Raw genomic sequence first — 23,719 nt, 5'->3', positions numbered from 1 at the left:
ATCATAAGCAGACAGAATGATTGCTAAATCTACCAAAATGACACCAAAGTTGTAATAAATTCAAATTAACCGTAAAAGTTTGACTTAATATGAATATAAGCTATTTTCCTATGGAGTGGTGGGTGATCTGTTTTGCAGAGCCAAAAAGTCAACATCAGCATAGTTATATTAGGTCTAAATATAGTCCTTGGAAACAGCTGCATTCAGATTTTACCAGCTCATAGCCTGTGTGTGTAAACACATGCAGATGTGTAAAGGCTGCGCATGTAATATTCAGCATGTGTGTTTGCACAACTCCTGTTTCCCAGTGTCCGCGACACTGGGTGATCTCCGCTAATGAACAATTTGCCCGCTGAGGTGTGACCACAGGCATTGTGACGGGGAGCCACACAGTGGACTACTGATGCAGTGAGCGAGAGAGATAGAGACGAATGGAGAGAGAGAGAGAGAGGGAGGGAGAGGGAGGGAGAGTGGGAGAGGGAGGGAGAGAGGGAGAGAGAGAGAGAGAGAGGAGGGAGGGAGACTGGAACTCAATTCCACACAGACAAACCTACACTGGCTCAGAAAGACGGTCTCTCCTGCAACACACAGACACTGCTGGCTGTGGATTCTCCATCTTATTCCACAACATCTGGAGGTAAGACATGTTTTCATCTGTTCAGCTCTACCTCTCTCTCTCTCTCTCTCTCTCTTTCTGCATGTGTGTTAATCAGCTGCTCTGCATCCAGGAATAGGGATGTGTGGGTCTGACTCCAATATGCATGCTGTTACATGCTGAGAAACAGCTGCAGCTACAGTATAGGTGCACACACACACACACACACACATACTGTATTTCCTTTAACACATGTAAGAGGGCTTGGGGTTGACCTGGCTTGCTAATTAAAATGAGGATTAAGGAGATCAGAGGGAGTGGTAAATCTATAGGCAAACAAGAAATGGTGTATGTTTATAGGGTATCTGTTTGTCAGTGTCATCTGGATGAACCTGCTCTAAAAAGATCTGTAATTTTCATGAATATCTGGCACGGATTTATGCAATCATGTCCATGTTTTCTCTGGATTTTAGCACAAGGATGTACAGAATATATACATACATGTGTGTATTTTCATGTCCAGCAAGGATGGATTGTTTATGTGTGTGTGTATGTGTGTGACTGGCCTTTTGCATGTGAGTGCAGCACACTCCAACAAGCGGAACAGAGGAGTCCAAAAGGTGCTCAAATCCTGGGGATTAAGCGAGACGTCTTTGGCTTCAGCTGTCACCATGGCGAAGGCAGCCGGTGGAACGCCTGTGTTTGAGAGCGTCCTTTGTAACCGGCGGGTTCGCCGCATTCATCAGCTCCAGGGCTAACACGAGCATTAGCCCGGCTACAATTAATGTCATTCTCAAGCACGGGGGAATATGTTTCATGAGTGGTCAAAGAAGTGGGGGGGTTTTAAAGAGGTGGAGTAGAAGAGGCGTGGAAGATGTGCGGAGAGCCAAACTAAACCGAGTAAAGGGGAAAAATTGAGTGAAGTTTTCACAGAGAAATGAAAGTCCAGAAGATGTTATTAACGGTAATGCTAATGTCCTGAGGCGACTTCTGCATGTGGAAATTGGATTTGTAAAATGGCATGTCAAAGTATCCCTTGAAGTCATTAATGTTGTTTGTAAATAGCATGACTCAGGACGTGGTTTGGTTGTAAAGCCTACAGGACATACATAACCTGTTGGAGTCCTGCCTGTGATGCTGCTCATTTAGACCAGAGGTTTGTCAGTTCCCGGATATGAGAGCAGCTCTCATTATGGTCAATAATGTCCAGAGGCTATTGACTGTAACTGGTCGCACCAAATTTGTGGATCTGTCACAAGTCAGTGACGGGACGCCAGAGAATCAACTTGAAAATGATATCAAACGAGGAATCATACAGTTAACTTAGACAGGGGGCTGATGAAACACATATAGCAGTGAATGCACAAAATTGGCAAGTGAAATTGCAATTTTCCACTTAAACGTTTGACATTTTGGATGAGAATATCGATACCATTTTCATATCCTTCTAGTAAACGTAAGACTAAAGCCTGCAGTCAATGAGCTTAGCTTAGCATAAAGACTGGAAAGGAAGACTGTGTAAAAACAAGTTGCGGTTTTTTACACCGAACTATTTCTTGGCTAGAAGCAGTAACTTCCCAGGGGGGTCCAAGACAGACAACAGGCTAACTGTTTCCACCTGTTTCCAGTCGTCATGCGAAGCTAAGGTAACCAGCTACTGGTTGTAGCCATACACTGTATATAAGAAGTGGTCACCATGACGTCACCCATTGGTTTGTGGACTGCCGTTTTGAAGCGTCGAGTTGGACATTCTGGCTGTCACCATTTTGGTTCTTTGCAACCAGAGACATTTTAGGTGCCCGAAATGTTATAATTAACTTTCATGAACTAAAAACACACTGCAAAGGGTTAAAGTTGAAAGACGAAAATGCAGACATCACCCAGACCGGACAACGCCATGTACGCCAATACCATTTTTTAAATTACAATATTGGTATGGCATGTTACGTCTAATCAATCTTTATTGATAAAAATATTGTAGTGTTGTCCGTATCGATGAAATGAACCAACCGTAAAATTAAACTTGGAAGACAATAAATAAGGTCTTAAACAATAGACAGATCTTTCTTTTGTAAACTGAGGACATTAATCATCTAAAATAGTATTTATTTCATGGTTGTACCCTCTTTCCCAAACTGTCACGAAGGAATTTGCCACGACCGTATCGACGACTACTCAGATATATGGATAGTCAGACAATTGGTTGCTACGTTAAGCTCTCTAACACTTTAAAAAAGCCCTACAAATGTACTGCTTTATGCAGAATAAATCCCTGCTGGCTTAAAGCGGCCAGTCAGATTGAATCTTTGCAGTATTGACATCCCCGCGCAGCGTCAAAGTCACAAGAGGACACCAGGAAATAGCCATATGTTTGACTCCTTGAATGGGGAGATAGAGCCCTGCGATGCTAAAAGAGCTGCGATCGGACCCAACAGCACGTGGGAGGCTGCATATGTAAATCAAACGCACCTACATATAATCATGGAAATAACACTAAAGTGAGAACTTGTAAATATGCACGCCCACGCAGCAGCAGATTCAGAAAAACAGCCTCCCACACAACAGTAGCCATTTACAGGGAGGTGAATTACTCCATTATCCCGCACTGTGTCATTGATCCACAGGCCTTCGTGTGCTCATAGGGAGTTTGTTAAATAGTAATGACATGGGCCACGGTCCATTCGTCTCCATTTGTGACTCTCCTCGATGTAGAGCCTCTCCGTCGCAATCACTCAGCCAGCGACACACACCTCTAATTCAGTTCACCTTCCTTTTCTCTTTCATTCTCAGAGGCTCTTCTCCTCTCTTCATCTTATATATGATCACAGAGGGGCTTGTAAGTCTATAATACCGCTGTCAGATTAGAGCATTTTCCATAGAGAAATATGTTAGGGCGACGGCTGATTGAGATCAAGATGGCTGATGGTCCTGGGAGAAGTGAGGGAGTGAGGGGCTTCTCGTGAATGCAAACACACAGACTAAATTGAAAGACAGGAGTCTGTTTACAGAGTTAATAAAAGAGGCTCTGGCAACAAACTAAAATGAGCATTAGGGGAGCAGCGTTTACTCTCCTGGACTACGAATGCCACAACTGAATGTCAATATGGTGTCTTTGTCTCTCTCTCTCTCTCCTCTGTTGCCCTTGTCTTTTGCTCTCTGCCCTTCTCTTCTGCCTCTCCGTCTCTGCTCCATTGAGCACACTACAGTGTGCAGGGCTCGTCTTTGTCGGGAGCAGCGAGACAAAACGCCAGCGAAATAATAGAGGGGACTTGTAAATTCCCCACAGACACTTTTTTATAGTTCCTTTCCACTTGCTCTGTTGCCTGTCAAACCAGACAATGCCTTCACTAACAGGCACGTATTTGATGTGGTGATGAGTGTTGACAAGAAAGTTAAAGGCCCCAATCTGGAATGAGAGTAAAGCACAAGCTGTAGTGTGGTTTTTGATTCACTGTAAGATAATTTGTTAGCTCGAAAAAATGAATAATGTAATTGATTACTGTAGTTGTTGACAGGGGCTAAAGCTGTACACTTACAAAAAAATGTGTTTACATGTTAAAGCTGCTACTATCAATATTTTTTATCTTATTAATGGGGCACATGACTATGTGTACGTGAAGGCGGTCGCTCATAGTGACGAACCCACCGAGAATTATCTCCCCCTCAGCTTTACATTTTTGTGTCTTTCAGCTTATTGTTTTGCTTTTTGGCTTTAATGTTTTGATTGACTCTCACCGCTCTCATTATCAGCTGCAGCAGGCAGCTGTTTTCAGTACGAAGCTCTGATAAACCCACTGTACACTACAGACACAGCACCAAACTGCAGACAGACCAAGTTAGCGACTCAGGCTGTTCTCATACACCGTTCGTAGCTATACCTACGAAAAGTAATGCACTGTAATTCGTATATATATATATATATATATACCAAGAAATTAATTTGTAATCCACGTAATTGTGAACCATAAAGTATAAAGAGCGACAAACACCGCGTAGGGAGGCGGTAGGGTCAAAAAACACCAGACTTTCTCCCAGAAGACTTAACTTGCACTACTTTCGGTGGTATTTTAACCTAAACCACAATCTTTTTCTAAACCTAACTAAGCATTTTTGTTTCCTAAACCTAACCAAGTTGTCTCCTGTGAAGACGGAAGTTTATTTTGAAAATACTGGAGCAGAAGTTGACACGTGCGTCACGAGTTGCTGGACATTCATAGGAAAATGCAGGAAAAATTCAAGATAATTTAAGATATCATACGAACCATTGATGACCATGACCTTGAAAAGTGTACATGTATATTCCCAAGATCGACTATAAGAAATCCTTTAATAGACAATTGTGATGTTATGATCAAAAGTTGCAGTGAATTCTAACTTCAACTACTATTCTGGAGGTGGAAGACTTAAAACTTCATCATAAGAAAAGCTTTTTGCATGCGTGCCATGACTAGATTTATCAGCCATCAACCCAATCTCATCTATGTTACTTCAGTCAAATCAAACAAAGTAAGAATGGAAAAGTCTTCTACTTGCCTCAGCGATAGGAAAGAACAGGATGGCGTACACTCAATTCTTCCCAAAACTGCTCCTGTGGTGTCTTTTTCAACATATAAAGAGATATCATCATTCTGATTCTACAATCATAAACTTAAAAACATGCTGGAGGATATACTCTGAAGTGAAACGTTTAGCGCTCTACACGAGTTTCCTTTTACCATGCTGGGTGATACTGAGCTAAAGTGATACCGAAGTGAAATGTGAGAATGTTAGCCGAAATGAATTATACATATTCCCCCTTGTCTAAATAATTGATCAGTTATGCATCAAATCAACAAAAAGGCAATCAAGGATAGAAGATAATTCCCCCCGAGCTTCAAAACTAATTAAAATGTTTCTATACATAACAAATGAAACTTGGTTCGTCAACAAAACATCTTTCGCTTTAAAGGGCAGCATTTAATACTTTATTAGACTCAGAAATATCAAAATGTCTGGAAGAAGCCAACAAACTCTGCATCATGCGTGGGTGTGTGTATAAACTACAGAACAGTACATGTGGGCGAAACAAGCACACAATTGCGCTAACATGCAGAGTCAGATCCAAATTCATCTACAATCACATCTCTGCAAGCATGAATTGTGACCGTGTGTGGGTTGGTTGGTGCGAGCTTGAGCTCACAGGCATCTAAAAACAGCCTCACCTCATTGGAAACTGATTTTCATGCTGTTCAGACAAAATGCTAAAACTGGGGAGTGTGTGGGAAGCTCTATGTTTGCCCCCCCCCCCCCCACCCCCACCACCACCACCACCGGTAGTCAGTCTTCATATCTAGGCATCTCACTGTGTATATGGGTTGGTACAAAAGAAAACTTGAGAGAGTATAGAGAGAACTGGAGTGGATTAGAGAAGAAAAATGGGTCGTAAATAAGCTTGTAAGGAGAACAGAGGCTGACAATGAAGAAAAAGTGTGAAATAACACTCATAAAGACAAGAGCATGATAGAGAAGCAGGAGAGAACTTTACTCTGATAGCTGTGAATATTGATGTTTTTCCGTTCCCTCCCACACAAACAGATCTTTCTCCCGCCGCTTGAAAGAACAAATAAATCTGAGATTGAAAGAGAGCAAGGCCAAAGCAGGGGGGGAGTTAAGTACAGCTAAAGCATACAGGTTGTTGTTCTCACAGGGGAAATTCCTTTGGTGCTCCAGTCTTTTCACTGAGGCAACAGGCTAGTGACTTTGAACCACTCGGCACTCCACAAAAGAAAAAGAGGTCCCTCTATTCTTATGTTGGCAACCCGGACCCCTAATTCTTCACTTGCCTCCCCCCAACCCTACTACCACTCCTCGCTGAATAGAGTACATATGGACGGAAGTTCTTTACGTTCTCCAATTGGTCAGTCCGTGTAGCGACGCAGTATGCACGTGAGCAGCATGACATAAATAAAAACTGACCACCGCATTTAACGGGACACCACTAATTGCGGGGTGTCCATAATACTTAAGGTCTTGTTGTGATTTGTGGCGGTTGACATATTTTTTTTAGCCTGCTAACTTCAGCGCTTGTAATGGGTGGCATAGTTTCTATACTTGATTTACTTCATGGTCTGAAAAAAAAAAAAAAAAAGATCGCACTAGAAAATGCTCGAAAATCGAACAGATGCAAATTCTATCAAGTTTTCGTCAAGTCAAATTTAGCTGGCCTGAGAGTGGAGGAAAAGTGTGTCACCCTGTGTGTGTTCTTGTCTTTTAGGCCATTCTGCCAGAGAGCCAGCCAGCCAAACCCGCCTCGGGGAGCAGGAGGATGGAGAACAACATGTGAGCGATTCCGTGCGCCACTGTCGACAGCATGCTTCGCCTCCTCCGGACCTTGGCTTTCTTCTTCTGGTGTTTTTTGCTACTTCACAGGCAAGCTGTGGCTGACGAAGAAGCCCTCTGGGGACTGACGCCATCAAGCGAAAAGCCACCTGAAAATAAAATAAGCTCCTATTGGTGGCTCCCGTCTGTGCCGAAGCTCCCTGAACTTCCCTCGCTACCTGACCTTTCGCTACCCTTTCGGATCTCCTATTTTTCAGACGCTAACGACGGGGCTGCTGTGTTGACCACAAGCGCCAAAGGACTGGCAGAACCAATCGATACCTTGCAAGACCACTCGGGTTCAGGGGAAGAAAGCATTTCTGAAGCCTCTGAACCACCCACCGCTTCGACTCAGGGGCTCCTAACCAGCGTGACAAAGATAAGAACAGAATCACTTCCCACGGGGACATCAGATTCTCCACACAGCAGCATAGCGCAGAGCGACAATGATACTCTTGTTCTAGACTCCTACTCTCCCACTATCAGAAACACTCTGTTCACCAACAGTCCCGCCAGCACACGCACTCCTGAACAAAATGCAACACATACCCACCCACCGAGGGGCACCGCAGGAGCAGCCGGACTCAGCACGGGTGCCACTACACAACACCTCCCAGAGGAACGCACTGATAAAGAGGAGGCTGAAGATTTTACAGAAAAGATCTCTTTGACGATAGCACCAGAAACTACAGTTCCCACTGCCTTGACATGGGCAGCAGCCCAAACCACAACAACAATACCAGGACTGGTGGAGACCACATTGACCAGCAGACACCCTCTGGGGCCCCCTACGTCCTCAGAAACCACGTTCGTCAGAAAACCACAAGACTCAACTATTGGTGTTACGCTCCATGCTGGAGAGGCCACAAAGACAGAAACTCACCCCACTTGGAGTGAGGACAACCCGGGTTATTCCGAGGCCAGGTCGGGGCCCGTGGAGGAACAGCCGGGGGTAATCACCACTGCCATGGGGATCGATCGCAAACTAGTGCCGGAATCCATAACAAGCACAACTCAGAGCCAAAGGGTTAACTTCCCAATAGCAGGAGGTAAGCAAAGTTGAACCAATCAATAGTGGCTGGATTGACTCTATAGATGTGATCAATCACGGGCAGGCAGGTCTTCAGTGTTCAATAGCTGGCTGTCAAAAGGCTGCAGACAGTTCGGCTTGATCGATGACATTTCTGACATGGTTAGTGGTCAAAGGTCCGACATTAGCATAAATCCAGACCTTGTTGAAACCCTGTCAACACATTATGTACAAGTCTGGAATCAACATTTACATCTAACTATAAAGCGAGGAAACTCTGTCTGTCTTTCTGTTTGTCCTTCGCATATCTCGAGAACCACTCATCCGATCAACTTCACACTTGGCAGGTGTATATTGCTGAGGACCCAAGTGTCGAACTTGATCAGAAGGTGGCGCTATAACAATGAACTTTCCCTTTTGGCTTGGAACTTACAAACTTTAACTCTCAAAATGTTTCCTGGATTCTGTGGGTCCAGAGGAATCTATCCATATAACAACATTTGGTACAGAACATCTCTGGACCAAGTTGGAAAAAGTTACTTTAATGAATTTTTGATGTTTCACACATTTTTGCTACAGCTGGCCCACAAAGTTAGCTCACATGTCGTGGTCAGGGCTTATATTACAAAAAATGCCTTATCTCTTGAACACTTTGTGCTATTGCGACCACATTTGGTGGACATGTGTAGATGTGATGTCTGAGTGGCAAATTTGGTGCCATTTGGCCAACGGGTGGCGCTGTAGCAGCATCATCTAACTCTAAAGGAAGAAATCGCTGTCTGTGTATGTATATACAGTATATATGAATGACAAGCAGCCCTACCGCGTTCTCGACAACGCTGCAAGCAGCATTTCTGGGGGCAAAGCAATCGGCCCGTTTTGGACGGGCACTGCACTACAATTACAATGATGGGATGTGTGTTGGAATTTCTGTTAGCCCTGCTCGGAGAGAGTGTCGTAAAGGTATAGTTGAGATTGTTTACGATAATGTGGTATTACTCGGTGGTGGTTTTAATGGCTCAGGCTACTAATCTTGTGTGGACAAATACATTTCGGCGACATGACAGCTTTCAGAGATGTGAGTTGTTGCACAATACGGCAATCAAAACCAAATGAAACATCTTTATTGTATTTCCAATACTTACTCCCCGCAGACTTTGAACAATTCAATAAAATTGTTCCATGATGCAGAGAAGATGGACTGGAGAAGAAAGCATCAAATCTGTTGTGCAATAAGCATTTTTTGAGAGATGTGTTGTTGTTGACTAAGTTAATTTTGGATTTCACAATCAGCACCAGTGAGTAATTTGTATCACCCTATTCCATTCATTTTTCTATAATGAGTTTTAAAGCCACTCCAACATTCCATAAGCCATTACCTCAGCGAATGGAAGGAAGGACTATTTGATTGGATGCTGCTCGATGGGGGATTTGTTCTCCACAGAGCATGAAAAGGGAAAGATGATGAGCTACTGGTAGCCAGTAGGTTTCAGGAGACTTAGACACGACATTGAGGCAACACCTCCTTCTTCAAGGCCCCATCCCCCAACACTGGTGGCAGTCTGGTGTCTGTATGCTAAATGAGTCTTCAGAGGAATGTCCTCCTCTAGGTACAGACACATTCATCATGTAGGGCCAAAGGTTGGACCAGAAAATGATGAGTCGATTATTCTCAGCCGGGGAGATTCGGGGTCCATCTGATAATACCATGATTGTTTGGTGGATGTATACACACACAGTAGTGTCTGCAATATGTAGGACATAATGATATTCTGCGGGTGCATATTGATTATCTTTTATAATGTAATGCTGGCATCCCAGCACATTTTTTATTTTTAAATTGATTTAAATATTTGTTGTCACTATATGATAATTACACATATCATTAGGCAAAACATTAATGAAGCAATTAAATGATAATAAATTAACAAAATGATTACCCCTTTTAAAATACATAATAATTTATTTATTTTATATAATAATACTATCTACAGTGTAGTATATAATAATAATAATAATAATAATAATAATGCATTTATTTTATATAATAATACTATCTACAGTGTAGTATATAATAATAATAATAATAATAATAATAATAATAATAATAATGCATTTATTTTATATAATAATAATACTATCTGAAGTTTAGTATATTATCTATTATTATTATTATTATTATACATTTATTTTATATGGTGCTTTAAAAAGTACTCAAAGGCTCTTCAAAACCGCAATAACAATATATATTTAAAAAACAACAAAAAAAACAAATTACATTAGAACGATATAAAGATAATTACATTAATTATTAATTATTACAACAATAGTTAATGTAATAATCTATTTGGTGTCAAAAATCACTGTAAAGTTTAAAAAAAATACAATACCCTTACCGTACTAATTCTAAAATGCTATTTTTACACATTTTTATATTTGTTAATTTAACAATTACAAAAAAAATTCTGATCCTACAACTGTTCCATAAATTGCCCCCTATATATATATATATATATATATATATATATATACAGTATGTATATATATATATATATATATACACTGTACAGTATATATATTAAATGTTAGTACTCTTCAATTTACATCTTGGCCTTTTGTTATTTTAAATAATGTCATTATATAATAATAATGTAATATTCATGTACTCAGGTCGATTTAGTAACTATTCTGAAGCTTTCAATCATGACAATCTTCCTCTTTGAGAGCAGAGTTTTCACTTTAAGGACACTTTTCACGTGTGATACAGTAAGCTGTAGCTGTGTGATTTAGTAGCTTGAGAGCAGCTATACTAAATGGACCTTGAGATGAGATTGTTTTTTCAACGGCTGTTTTCAAGGTCAAAAATGGACTTTGAGAGTCTTGGAGATTGACAGATAGCAATGTATTCTGCATAATAAATAAAAGTTGAGAGGTATGTTTTCGTGCAGTGTTGAAATATTCCACATCTCCCACACTGCTTGTATTGAAGCTGGTGGTGTTATGTTTTGTCTACAGCGCCCTGTGTTGTGTCTGCACTTGTTTTCGGTTGTGCATCGTGTGGCGGCATACAGAAAAGATAGGTGGGGGCTTGGCCCGGGTGGGGAGGGTGGGAGGGCTGCTGTGGCTGTGTATCAGTATTCCAAGCGCACACTCAGCGAAACCACCTCCTCTCCAGCGGGACCATCCGCTCGCCAGTCGCTGCTCATGGATGCTGAACATGCTTCTCGCCATTTAGTCCCCTCCCTCCCCTCCCTCCCTCCCCTCCCTTTTTGCCTCTGTACAAACACAAATCCCTGTCACTTTCTTTCCATGGACAGACAGACACGTCAGGGATCAGAGAAGCTTCTAGTCATCCATAGAGAAATGAAAAACCACTAAAAATATGGTGCTGGTAGCCTGCTTTGGTGTGGTACTGCGCTGGAGTCTTGCAGCGTTTAAACAATCCCACCTCGCCAAAGGACACAGGAGGAGGCTAATATGATAATGAAAGCACGGCACCCTCTGCATTATCATACATTATCCCTATGTTGAACACTCTATCTGTGCGCTGTGATGTATTTTTAAGCTGCGGCCGGGTGAATCACTTCCCTGCTGGAGGTGTGGAACATCTTCACCACACAAACGGGTGGCTTTTCATTGATCGAGAGAGCGTTTGCTGTGTGGCGTTGCCCTTGAGGAGGCTGCCAGGTGTAAAAAAAAAAAAAAACAGCAGTGCTATGCATCTGTGTCAAATCCTCTACTGAGGGACACTCCGATAGCAAGGGCAATTATGAGAGGAGAGAGGGGGGAAAAAGAAGTGGAGGCTGATGAGATGTGGGGGGTTGAAAATGTAAAGCCTCTTAGATAGCCACTGCTGTAAATTTTCTTCCAAAAAGCTTTCGCTCCTTCTTCCCCCTCCTCCCACCTTTTTCCATTACTGTATGCCATACTAATAGGCAGCGGCGAGACTAAAACACTCCATTAATACCTGCAAGGATATATTGTGTCCAAGCGCTGCCATATACCAAACAGCTAAAGCACGGCCATTGACAGATTAATTGATTAAGGACATGGATTTACACGCAGAGCACGTGACGTGAATATCTAAAGCGCCAGTATAGATTTTACATGGAAAACGGGGCTTTAGTGCAAATCGAAAACTGGCAACTTTATGTTAATATTCTCATAATTACTCCTTTAGCCTGGACAGAGTCTGTGAGTTTTAAAAAACTGGATGGATTAGGCCTGTTTGTTTTTAGGATTTGGCCCTGACTAATGCAAATATGCAATTATAGAACACTCTGGATTATTTCTCACCTTCATTCAGACTGATTTTAACACAAGAGAGTGTAATGGGGTTTCGAAAAATGCCACGAATCCCTTAGTAACTCTCTTAAAACGGAGCCAAATTAGCAACAACGTGATGCAATTTTGTGCAAGTACATCAGAGATGAGCCATCTCAGTCCTAATATATCTGATTATGTGCATCCGAGACTCTCTGCCGCTCTGCTATCCAACCCGGTGTATTCTTTCACAAACTCACTCGGGGCTTACGTAGATAAGTGTAATGGAGTGCAACATCATCCTTTGTTTATTATTTCTGGAAGCTGAAGATAATGAGGAGCCTCTGAAACATCTATGAATAACTACCGTGCCAAAATGGCCATCATTACCTCAGAAGAGTCGCCCCGCTGTGGGTGCTACTTTAAATTCAATTTAGGCTAGATCTCTGGATGAAACCTAAATTAGAGACATATCCAGCCTGGGGTGCTTCTTCTTCTTCTTCTTCAGCTGAGAAACGATGAATAGAACATCAGATTTTAAGGTCACGGAGGCTAAAAGAAAGGATGTGTACTAATTAGGTAAAACAGTGAAATGACAATTCAGCACATGTGTAGTGTTGAGCTGTTCAATAAGTCAAATCACTCGCATCCCCTTTTTGCTTTTATATTGCGCTGTCAGCAGAGTCATCAGTGATTTTTGTTTGTACTGAGTGAGTGAGTGAGTGAGTGAGTGAGTGAGGGAGTGAGTGCACATGTTTCCTGTCCTTGTATCTGTTTTGTAGCAGATCTTGTTAGATGTTGTAATTTAATCTGCAGGCACACAGTGTCTGTCCTGCAGATCTGAGATGCTGCAGTGATCTGGCGGTGGCGTTCAGTGTCTCCTTTGTGGTGCTTCTGTGGGATTCTTTGTGGAGAAACTCAGTTTTACAGATCTGTCAATTAAATCAACTGATCGATTAATAAACAAAATGTTTTTTTCTTTGGTCAAGGACATTTCAAGTGTGTACAAGTGTCAGTATTTATTTCCTTTGAATCAGACAGATCTCCAGCTGTGTGGAGGTCCACATTGCAATAAAGCAGATTTTGCTTTGGAGACTTTTAAAACTTACGATTAACTAGGGTGCTGCGAGCATGACCTAGATTATACGGTGCGATAGCAGCCTGCGTTGCCTCATAGCTGTTTTTTTCCCCCAACTTATTATTCCTCCCACTAGCCTAGACGTCTTTTATTAATATTAATTCTGAAGTTATAAACTAGCACTGTACCTGCTATGTCTGGCTCCATCACGGATTCGGCTCATTGGTTTTTCCCAACAGATTCACTCGCTGAATATTGTCTCGTCTGGTCCATCATTCATTTATAACTGCTGCACTGTGTTGTAAAACACACAGACTGTGAACACATATTTAGAGAGTGAACCAAAGAGGGGAAAAAGAGAGTGATGTGCTTCTGTCTCGCAGCCATTACTTTCTCATTCTCTCCGTCTCTTGCTTTCTTTCCCTTGACTGTGTTTCTTTATGAAAACGGGTCTAGGGGTCTGGATTTGTGATGGACCAGGACGTACACACACTCACAAACATGCACGCACACATCCGGATGTCAATGTAATTAGACTACAGAGGGTCAGACTAGTGCGCTATGGATGACTGGCTACAACTAAGTGGGCGATGGGCCGATCCATTTGACAGAACTGGGTTAAGACATATAGTCCTTCCATGTTCTGTAGAGTGAAGTCTCAGACTGTGCCGTGAGCTGAGAACACAGAGGGTTAAAACTTTCTTTTGGCTAATCTGTTTTTCTCAGACTACTCGGTCTGAGTCCTTTAAATTGCACTCCTGATCGTTTTTGACATCGCTCCGAGGTTAAATTGCATGTGTCTTCCCAGAGCCGCAGGGCAAAGAGAATAAGGAGGATGAGGAAGGTGCGGTTCCCTCAGCAGACGGGGACGGTGACACCAGGTTGGCAGAGATTTCCACCACCACGGCGTCCGCTAAGCTGCTAACAACGTCGCCGCCACAGAGCACAGGTGAGCAAACAAATCCCCTCGAGTTGTAAACAAACATTTGAAAATCCCATCCGTTTTAAGCCCTCACTGCCATACTGTTGGCTGTTAGGAGGCACCGCTAAAAAGGACTGCAGGCTGTTTGTTTCAGGGAGCCGTCCTGTAGCTCTTTCAGTAGCAGTCAATCTGTCAGAGGACTGGAAGAAACAATCACCCAGCATCCTTTGCCTGAAGCCCACTAATTGCTTCCAACGGGAGGAGAAAACTGCTCAGTCAAGCTGTGATTTTGGAGAACTCCGGAGAACGGAAGAGACAGGGAACAATGCCACCCGATAAACAAATATGTCTCTCAGATAAATAATCATTGATCCGGTGACAAAAGCCGCCTTTAAAAGACTGAAACAAGTATTGATTAAGTGCTGGCCAATGACAGCACAGTACTTTAAAATTAAGATTTGCAGCACACTTCTGTTTCAATAAATAGAGTATTACTCTTACGACTCGTTTCCATACCGTTTTGATTTGCGTCTGTAATTCCATAGGATATAGTTGACGGAGTATGTCCCCTATAATACATCTATTTACGGAAGGAGTTTCGCAAACACATCGGAGATCACGGAGGGGTATTTGCTAGAAGGAAGCCCGCAAACTGGGGAAACTCTCACGAGTTTGTTAAGGTTAGGCATTGATCTCGAATAGTTAAGGTTAGGCATTGACCTTGAATGGTTAAAGTTAGGCAGGGTGTCAAATTGCTCTTATTATAGACATGTGATTTATTACCGGGATTAGAGATTGCACATACAAAAACATTAGGTGCAATTACTGTAGATAATATAATAATAGACTAAATCAAGGCTGGCAATATTCTATATTTTTGTTTTTAAGTGCATTTTCATCCACCTGTTTCTATGCAACAAATCCCATGAAAAGACTAAAACCAAGGATTTTAGCTCGCTCAATACTTCCACATGACTAACCTACAGCATGTGTCCTGTCTGACGACGTAAATCTTTAAAAACTGCTTACGAATATATCGTTTCATTCTCACAAACAACTTGGTTATCTCCTTAAACAGCTGGGCACTGTAGTTTTTAGCAAACAGGAGTAAACAGGGCATTTGTTGGGGACTATTTTAAGCAGCGGATTAATACACATTTGGTGCTCTAGTGAGTATTCACGGCAGCAGAGTGTTGAATGCAGGATTGACTCAAAATAAACTACAGTACCCATGTTCATTGCATTTAATCGGTTCATCGATTAACCAATTGTGTGGTTCATTGATGCGTTTTTATTTTTTTTTGGACAACAATGTAGGTTTATGTCACAGAACGATTTATTTATTGGCTATTGGAGACAATACACGCTAGTAGGATCAATTCATTGTTGCTTTTTGGTCTTTATTGACAATAAGACATTGAACAATATATAATAATAAAAATATAGAATATCACCAGAATTACCCTTTAAGCAAAATCCACTGTAAAATCTGGTTTAATATCAATGCACAAATCATTTTATATTAGTCTATTATATATTATTAGTCCATCATCATGAACTTGACTTCTAGTAAAATGAGTTTATTAAAAGATTCACTTCCAGCCCAGTTCACAGGAGCAGATGTAACCCACATTACCTCGCCCAGAATAGCAGATGTAAAAAAATAGACCTGTCAAATGTGTCACTCGCTGATGATGGGGCGCTACGGGGCTCTATCTTGGTGTGTCACGACTGAGTGAGTGAAACAATAATGTTAGTACTTGTCTGTCTGTCTGTCATTTGCTGCCTAAAGCAAAAAAATTGTTGTTGATAATATCGGCTGCACATAAACAAACTTACAGTTATCATACGAGCTGTCCCATCTGCTTTAATGGACCCACAGCAGGTGCTTTAGCATTGAGCGCATGTGTTAAGGAAGCAGATAAACCCCCCCAACACACACATCTGGCTCCTCCTCAGTATGCGCGATCTAACTTCTCCGATAGCTACGGCTAAATTGCTTTTTCTGAGGTGAGCCAAATTGAAAATGAAGGCAATCAGATGAGAACTACATGGAGCTCACAGTTTCACGATGCAGAATCAACACGCTGCCAATTAACAACGAGTGCGTGGGGTTGTTGCCCATTTACCATTAGAGGAATCCTTCACCTTTATTACCTCGGCTGGTCTGCGGATGACGGTGCCTTAGGTGAGACCTTTCAAGATTTACTAGCCAAACCCAAAAGACATAAATAAAGCCCCATGTGCACTAATAGTGTTTCCACTGAGAACCTAAATGAAACCACTCCTCACAAGAAATGACCTCTGAAGCAAGTCGTGTAATGTGGGTTTGCCGATTTTCATTAAATTAGGGTTCACTTATCTTTCAGACTGTGTGATATTGATCTGTATTAATAATTGACTGAATCGTCTTAAGACGGCTCTAGGATCTGAAATTCTTTTGATTTATACTGAATCTTACATCGAATATTCACAGTAATCTCCACTTCACTTATTAGCTGCGGGCATTATGAAAGAAGGGCTTAATGTGGAATATTGCCATGTTGATATCAAATGTCCCATTTTTTTAGCCCAATTAAACTAATAATAATAATATTATACTTGTTGTCAGCGCTTACATAGATGTTTATCATGTTCTGCCCCACTCATTATTACCAAACCAATATAAAAACATTAACAACACGTCTGAGTTCAACAGTCTGCCTGTGTGTCAATCGATCAATGTGTTGTGTTCAAGGCTGTTGCTTTGATGCTTGCAGAACCTGTCTGTACGCTATAATGGTTGGTTGTCATGCCGAAGAGAAAGTCTGCTGTCTTTTTCTTGAGAGCGCTTAAGGGTCTACTACTTCCTTTGTAAAGTACCCGGCAATGAAAATGCTGCACACTGCAAGAGTACATTTTCGGTCGCGCGCAGTGGAAATGCTGATATAAAAGATCATATTAAGACCAGATAACAATATACAATAGCATACCTATAGTGCATGCATAAGCGCATACACGTGCATGAACATGCGGTTTGAAGATATGGTCGCTCTATGCCCAAGTACAACCTAAGTACTGTGACAATTTTCACTCTCTTTTAGCTCTGATTTTGGTCTCCACCATCTCCTGAGGGAAATATCTGGCTCTTTAGCAGCTAAATGCTCCACTATGTTCACCAGCTAGTTGCTATAACTGTCTGTCTGTCATTTCTTGCTGAGCACGTAGTGTGAAGTCAGTGGAACTCAAATTCCAGCTCTTTAAAAGATTGCATTTTAGACATTTCTATGAGTTAAAATTACCTCAGTTTGTGTCCACGAGCACTTTGCTTTCAGGCTCAGTCTATCTACTGTTGATGTGTCTACTGTCCTTACTATGGGAGACTTGTTCCCACAGGAATGTGTCAGATGACCGAGCAGCATGCAGTGGAACGTAACGCTCTGATCCATTCTTGTACTGTAGCCACCACATACCAAACCCCGTCCCGGCCGCTCGGCCAGCCTGGCAGATCAGATGTGACATTTATCGACATGACCGAGGGAAACAAAACATGGCACCAATTCAATACCCGTCACGTTTTCCACTCGGCCTGACATCCAAACCATCACCAACGCCTTGGAAAGTAAACAAACGGAGGGACGAGTCATTGGCATAACACTGTGCTGAACCCCACCTACTTTATCAGTGGCCAGCACATTCAATAGGCCTGCAGCTGTGTGTTTGTTTTACACTCCAGCCACATTTCCCACCCGGCTACTGTCTGTTGTGATAGGATGACATTGCCAGTGCAGGTTTACTAGAGCACTGACATATTTAGTGCCCTAAATTTAAAGCTGCTAATGTCATAACTTTCATCAAGATTAAATATAGCTCCTCATTTTCTCAATGTGACACCCGAGTATCAATGACAAGGCTTTCAGGCAATCTGTACTAATTCAATATGGAGTGGTCACATTATTATGTCAGTGTAGTGCTTCAAGTAATGATTATTGATTAATCTGTTGATTAGTAGCCGCGCTAGTGGCACGGCACTAGGGATGGCAATGTCAGTCAGTCAATCGGTTCACCACTTTGGTACAGATTGAAATATCTCAAATACTACTGGATGGATTACCATCACGTTTGATACAGACATTCGTGGTTCCCTCAGGATGAAATGAAATCACTTTGGTGATCCCCTGACTTTTCATCAAGTGCCATCATCAGGTCAATTGTTTTTCTTTGGTTTATGACCAAATACCTGCAAAACTAAAGACTTTCCCATCTGCCGTAGCTGTACTACCATCATCATCATCATCAGGCCATTACACACCGGCAGTGTTTTTTTTTTTATGTGCACGTCAATATATTTTCTGACATTTGTCTACTTAATCAAAAATTGATTCAGGGCTATTTAAAATTTTAAGAATTGTTATAGGAGGTCCAGACCCCTCCGGAAACTGCTGTGATTCTAAATCAACCTGTGTCATTCCCTCCTGGCATATTAAACGTCAATACGGAACAGTATGTTTAGTCCAATTGCTAAACAGACTTAACTTACACTGCTTAAACTTTCCTGGCAGAACAGAAGGAGAGAATGTGTGGCACATCTGAATGTATACTGACTGATGTTCACACATCTGGCTAATTCTCTTCCCTGCAATATTTGCTCTTAACAATATAGTCCAGAGCGACGCTGAAGGATCATTATGAGGATGATGCACGAGGGAGCCATCATAACAGCATTTCAGTTTTTGCTATTAAAAGATTCACCAGGGTTTAATTAAAACAAAACAGCCCATCAGTGCAAAAAAAACAAAGCCTCTCAAAAACTCATCCATCCTTGTTTTTCCTCCTGTTGAGGACGTGATTAAGCTTTTCAGGATGTCTGAAATAAATCTGCTGTGTCGTGCTACAGTAAAAGATGCACCGGCATCTGGCGGTGCGGTCATATTTCCTCGAGCTTGACGTTTTCATCACAACCTGGGACAGTGATTCAGCCCCTGGGGGTCAGGAGACGAATGAGGAAAAATGATAGAGACTTTGTCAACAACAGGGCAGTCAGTGCTAAAGGTCAGGCCAAAAGCACTTGTGAAAATTATCTGCCACTCTTGAGGCAGGAAAAGGCAAGCAAGGCTTTTTACACCACCTTGAGTACAGCAAGTGTCAAGAGTAGAAACACATGTAAATACACTAATCCAAGGGAAAGGGCTTGTTTGCATCGTCACAGTATTGTTAGAGTGCTTAAAGCAGACGCACGCCGTCAACCATTTCACTCTCCCCCATAGAGCTGCAGACATGTTAAACATAATGGAAGCAGCAGCTGCCATGCATTCAGATCTATACAATTGGGGGGAAAAAGGCAGCCGAAGCAGAAAACATAAAGCATGGGGGACAGATTTGTACAAATCAGGGCAGTCTAGGAGGACAGAAAACTGTCCCAGTTTAAAAATAACAAACCCACCTATGGGAGTTTCCCCTTTTTCAAAGGCGTGTGTTGAAGGGAAATCATAAAACAAAAGAGCGAATTAGGGGACCAGGACAGGGTGGGATGGGAAACACAAGAATACAACCCATAAAAAGTACATTAAAAGACAGATGAGAAAGACTTAAAACAAGAACGCTAAACCACATAGATCCCACTTTTAGTTTTATCCAGGAAACGAATTAGACATCTTCGATCTACACGCAAAGATTTAGGGGTTTTGCGGTGCTGGTGTCTGCACATTTCTTAAACTGGCACATCACACCCTCGTAATGTATTCCCCAGGCTCTGCTGGACATATTTAAACCCCTTTGAGAGCTACCCCAATGCTTTTTGGCTGTATTTACTGACATTTTTTTACACAAAAATAAGTCTCTAATCTTACAGTGGGATAAATTTATGAGTGTACACTTCACTAAACCTGCCTGCTGTGTGATTTACTGTGCTGTCAGTTCATTTGTCCCCGTCTCTGTGGTCCATTATAGCACCTGGCTCTTTATATGGAGGAGTGATTGTCTCTGATGTGCAGCAAAATGACTGATGAGCCTGTGCATGTGCAAATGACGGAGATGCGGTTAGAAGCCGCTTTTCATCTGCCGACCTTTTTTTTTATTTAATAAAAGCTGCCGTTATTAGACGGAAGGTCTCAATATGTTCAGAAAGATGGCATGTGTGTGGCGATGGTTATGTTTTATGGAAAAGAACAAGGTCTGTGATGTGAAGCTCAGTAATGTGGAGACTAGGAGGCTGAACAAATGTTAGCATCTGTGAGGCATTATGCCGTGTGAAGTAACTTGTGCTACGTCTCATTCAAGGCATCCTCCTGTAATTGAAGTACATAAACAAGTACGGCGCTGATGAGCTTCGCAGGCGCCTGCTGTTCACGCAAACACATATATACATGGTTACCCCTTAATTTCCAAAGCTAAACCGTTTCCGTTCGCAGCGCTAAAACATGTCTAACACAATCATAATTAACCGCACTCGCATGGAAAGTCCAGATGGCTTACGTAATGCAAGAGAAATTAGCTCTGTGGTTCTGAGAGGGCTGCTCGCTAGCAGACATACACACGCCATTTGATTTGGAACCCAGCTCAGTTTGAAGTTGCCTTTGCTACAAGCTTCTAAACAGGATTAGCACATTAGGCGGAAAGCGTGCTTTCACCATCCTGGACCTGAGCCAATTTGTTCTCTGGCTCTGGCTCTGGCTTCTGTGTATTCTCATGAGTGGACGATTAGTATGCTTTTAAGCGAATTAAAAGTAGATGATTACAGCTGTCCCAAGTTTTTATTGTTCTCCTTTCTTACTCATTCAAATGTCAATCTTGTTTATCCTACCAGCTATTTAATGCAAATGTGATTTAACTGAATTTCTACTTTCCCCCTCCCCCAGAAACTCCCCATATTCCTGTGGACACTGAAGACTGGATGTCCAGCCAGGTGGACAGCGACGTCTCCTTGCTTCCAGACTGCAATCAAGAGCGCTCCGGCATCTGCAACCTCACCGACAACTGGGTCGCCACAACCTCCTCGTACGTCAAGCCCACACAAAACACCACTGCCACGAACCGGTCGCTCAACCCCTTCCTGATCCCGGCTCAACCCATGTTGGTGCCGCTGTACACCGACTGGAACAGCGCCATGGCAGCTTGGGGCCTGGCCTGGGAGGCGCACGTTTACGGCGCCGGTTGCGTCTTTGCGATGCTGACGATAGCCTCGGCTCTCAATCTGCTCTGTTTGCCTCTGCGATGCCCTTCCGGATGTGGCTACTTCGCGCTGGTCAGCCTGTTTCTACTAGCTGCCGGTTGCACCAGATCTTTCTCCCTCCTGTACGACGCCTACGGCCACCAGGACCGCCTACCCTCTCCAGAGGCCTCGCTGGTACTCTACGAAGCACCGTTTCCCTGCTTGACTGCGGCTTTCGGTCTGGTTTTCCTTCTACTCTCCATGCGCTCAAGAATGCAGCTCTCCTACTCAGCTTTCCAGAGACCCTGTTTCCTGGCCTGCCTGGTTGTCGTGCACTTTGGCGCTGCATTCGGACCGGTGACGCTACTGAAGTTCTACCAGCAAAAGCCTCCCCTTTGCCTCTTTCTGTCACTCATCTCCCGTGGAGCCTTCGTAGCACTGGCCACATTTCTGTCTGCTGCCTATTTTGTGTTCTACATCTACGTACGGGCAGATTCGAAGCACATCTACCACCTGAATAACACGTCTCCGACACCTGCTGAGCGATACAACCGCTGCCCCTTTGCTGAGAGCCGGGATTGGAACCGTGCAGCTGTAACCGTTTGCATTTCAGCATTGTTTTGTTTAGCATGTGCGGGACTGCAGTTGTATGCAATGCTCAACGCTATGGGTGTTGTAGGCGGAGAGGAGGTCTTCCACCCTTGGCCTTGGTGGGCTTTCCAGTTTAGCTGCAGACTGTGTGAGCTCGGGGTTTGTCTCACCTTAGCCTTGGTGGTAGCACAACCAGTCTATTGTTCTGACCACCTCCCAAATGCAGGGAGCTGCTGGACTGAACTGTTGGCGTCCAAGTCGCCCATCCTGCCTGGGAGCTACCAGTGGTCTTTGAGCCAGCAAGAGAAGCTCGCAATCGTTGATACCATTGGGCTCGGAGAGACAGAGAGCCTTCCTCTTTACACTCTGGTGGACGAGAGGCTTGGTAGCAGTCTGAATGGACTGGACCTCCTCTACCACAGCAACCGGGCCTTGGCATACCGAGATCTAGACTTGGATTTGGACTTACCGGGTTCAGGAAAACCTGAGGATGGAGTAGGCGGAGAACCCTCAGGCGGATCCTCGTTCACCAGCGATTCCACCACAGACCTGCGGCCACCTTCGCCCATCAACCTGCGTCGCAGCATAGACGAGGCACTCTTCAGCGAGGCCCTCTTTCCCATGAGCCTCTTTAGCACTACGAGGCCTATTCGCTACAGTGATCTATCCATAAACAACCTCTGTGCACTTCCAAGCAACGGCCTCTGCGATCCTCTCTCAGCCGACCCTGGCCTTTATCGGACCTCTTCCTGCGTGGAGATGGCCTCCCGACCCCAGCCCTCTTGTGCCCAATCACACGGAGACACTATAGCGGGTGCTCCACCATCTCCCTCCCTGTCCTCATCCACCAGCTCTTCGTCTCCTGAACGTTGGAGGGGCAGCTCTTCCTCCTGTTCCCTTTACCGAGAATCTTTCGGGGGCTCCTCGCTGGTCCTCTGCCCGAGCCCGGAGAGACACGCTCAGCAGCATCTCCCGCAAGGGGGTATGGGCCATATGGCGTCCTCTGGCCACGCTGACCCACAGAGGCACTATCAAACACTGGGTGCGGCCTCACAAGAGAGCCTGGACCTGGACATGTCGTCTGAGGCAGACCGGTCCGTGCAGGAGGAATTCATCAGCGTTTGCAGACAAATCGATGCTATAAGCATCTGCAGCGAGACTATTGATTTATAAAGGACAGTCTGGTCTAACAAGGGTTACACAGAGGACTTATTAAGAAGGATGTCAGAAGGATGACGGTCAAGGTTCTTTAGGAGGTAGTGCATGGTAGCTTTTGCGTACACCATAAAAGACCTATAGCTGCCAACATAAAGTTTTTGGAGGTTTGATGAGCTTTCGTATGTGGTGAATGTCTATGAGGGTCTAAGTGCCAAGAATGTCAAAAGCCAAAAGGTAATTTGTAACTTTTACATGTTTGATAAAGGCTGAAGTTTGATACAGTCAAAAGAGTAGTGACATTTTACTGTGTGGACATAATAAGAATTTATTTGTACAAATGTTTTTATTGCGTTACAACATTCCAATAGATTGTACTGTGACTAAAATTACGCACTTATTAAATACTACTGAAGTCTTTAAAATCCTGCAGAATATCATTAAATCTCATGTTGAATAATGGGATTAGAATTAAGTTTTTCAAACTATAAACTCTCCATACCAATATGCCACACATCTTCTGGTGCAGCAGTGCCCTCTGCTGGTGAAAAACACACTATGTTACCTTATCCCTCTACATTTATCACCAACGGACTGTG

At 43.1% G+C, this 23,719-nt stretch overlaps 1 protein-coding gene across 1 annotated transcript; it reads left to right on the top strand.

Moving 5' to 3' along the window:
- The first annotated feature begins 510 nt into the window (after positions 1–510).
- prrt4b (proline rich transmembrane protein 4b) lies at positions 511–23,278 on the top strand. The gene is made up of 4 exons (XM_074626458.1): positions 511–637; positions 6,849–8,001; positions 14,132–14,272; positions 21,082–23,278. The coding sequence occupies exons 2-4, from the start codon at positions 6,945–6,947 to the stop codon at positions 23,136–23,138; spliced, it is 3,255 nt and encodes a 1,084-aa protein (XP_074482559.1). The 5' UTR covers positions 511–637; positions 6,849–6,944; the 3' UTR covers positions 23,139–23,278.
- The last annotated feature ends 441 nt before the right edge of the window (positions 23,279–23,719 follow it).

The sequence above is a fragment of the Sebastes fasciatus genome, chromosome 23 (assembly GCF_043250625.1).
Source record: "Sebastes fasciatus isolate fSebFas1 chromosome 23, fSebFas1.pri, whole genome shotgun sequence".
In the NCBI taxonomy this organism is placed as follows: domain Eukaryota; kingdom Metazoa; phylum Chordata; class Actinopteri; order Perciformes; family Sebastidae; genus Sebastes; species Sebastes fasciatus.
The sequence above is the reverse complement of the archived record's forward strand: the minus strand, read 5'-3'. Positions and strand labels throughout refer to the sequence as shown.

Coding starts and splice junctions, on each gene's coding strand:
- prrt4b (XM_074626458.1), top strand. CDS start 6,945: ATGCTTCGCCTCCTCCGGACCTTGGCTTTCTTCTTCTGGTGTTTTTTG. Junction 8,002..14,131: donor TAACTTCCCAATAGCAGGAG/GTAAGCAAAGTT, acceptor GTGTCTTCCCAG/AGCCGCAGGGCAAAGAGAAT. Junction 14,273..21,081: donor GTCGCCGCCACAGAGCACAG/GTGAGCAAACAA, acceptor CCCCTCCCCCAG/AAACTCCCCATATTCCTGTG.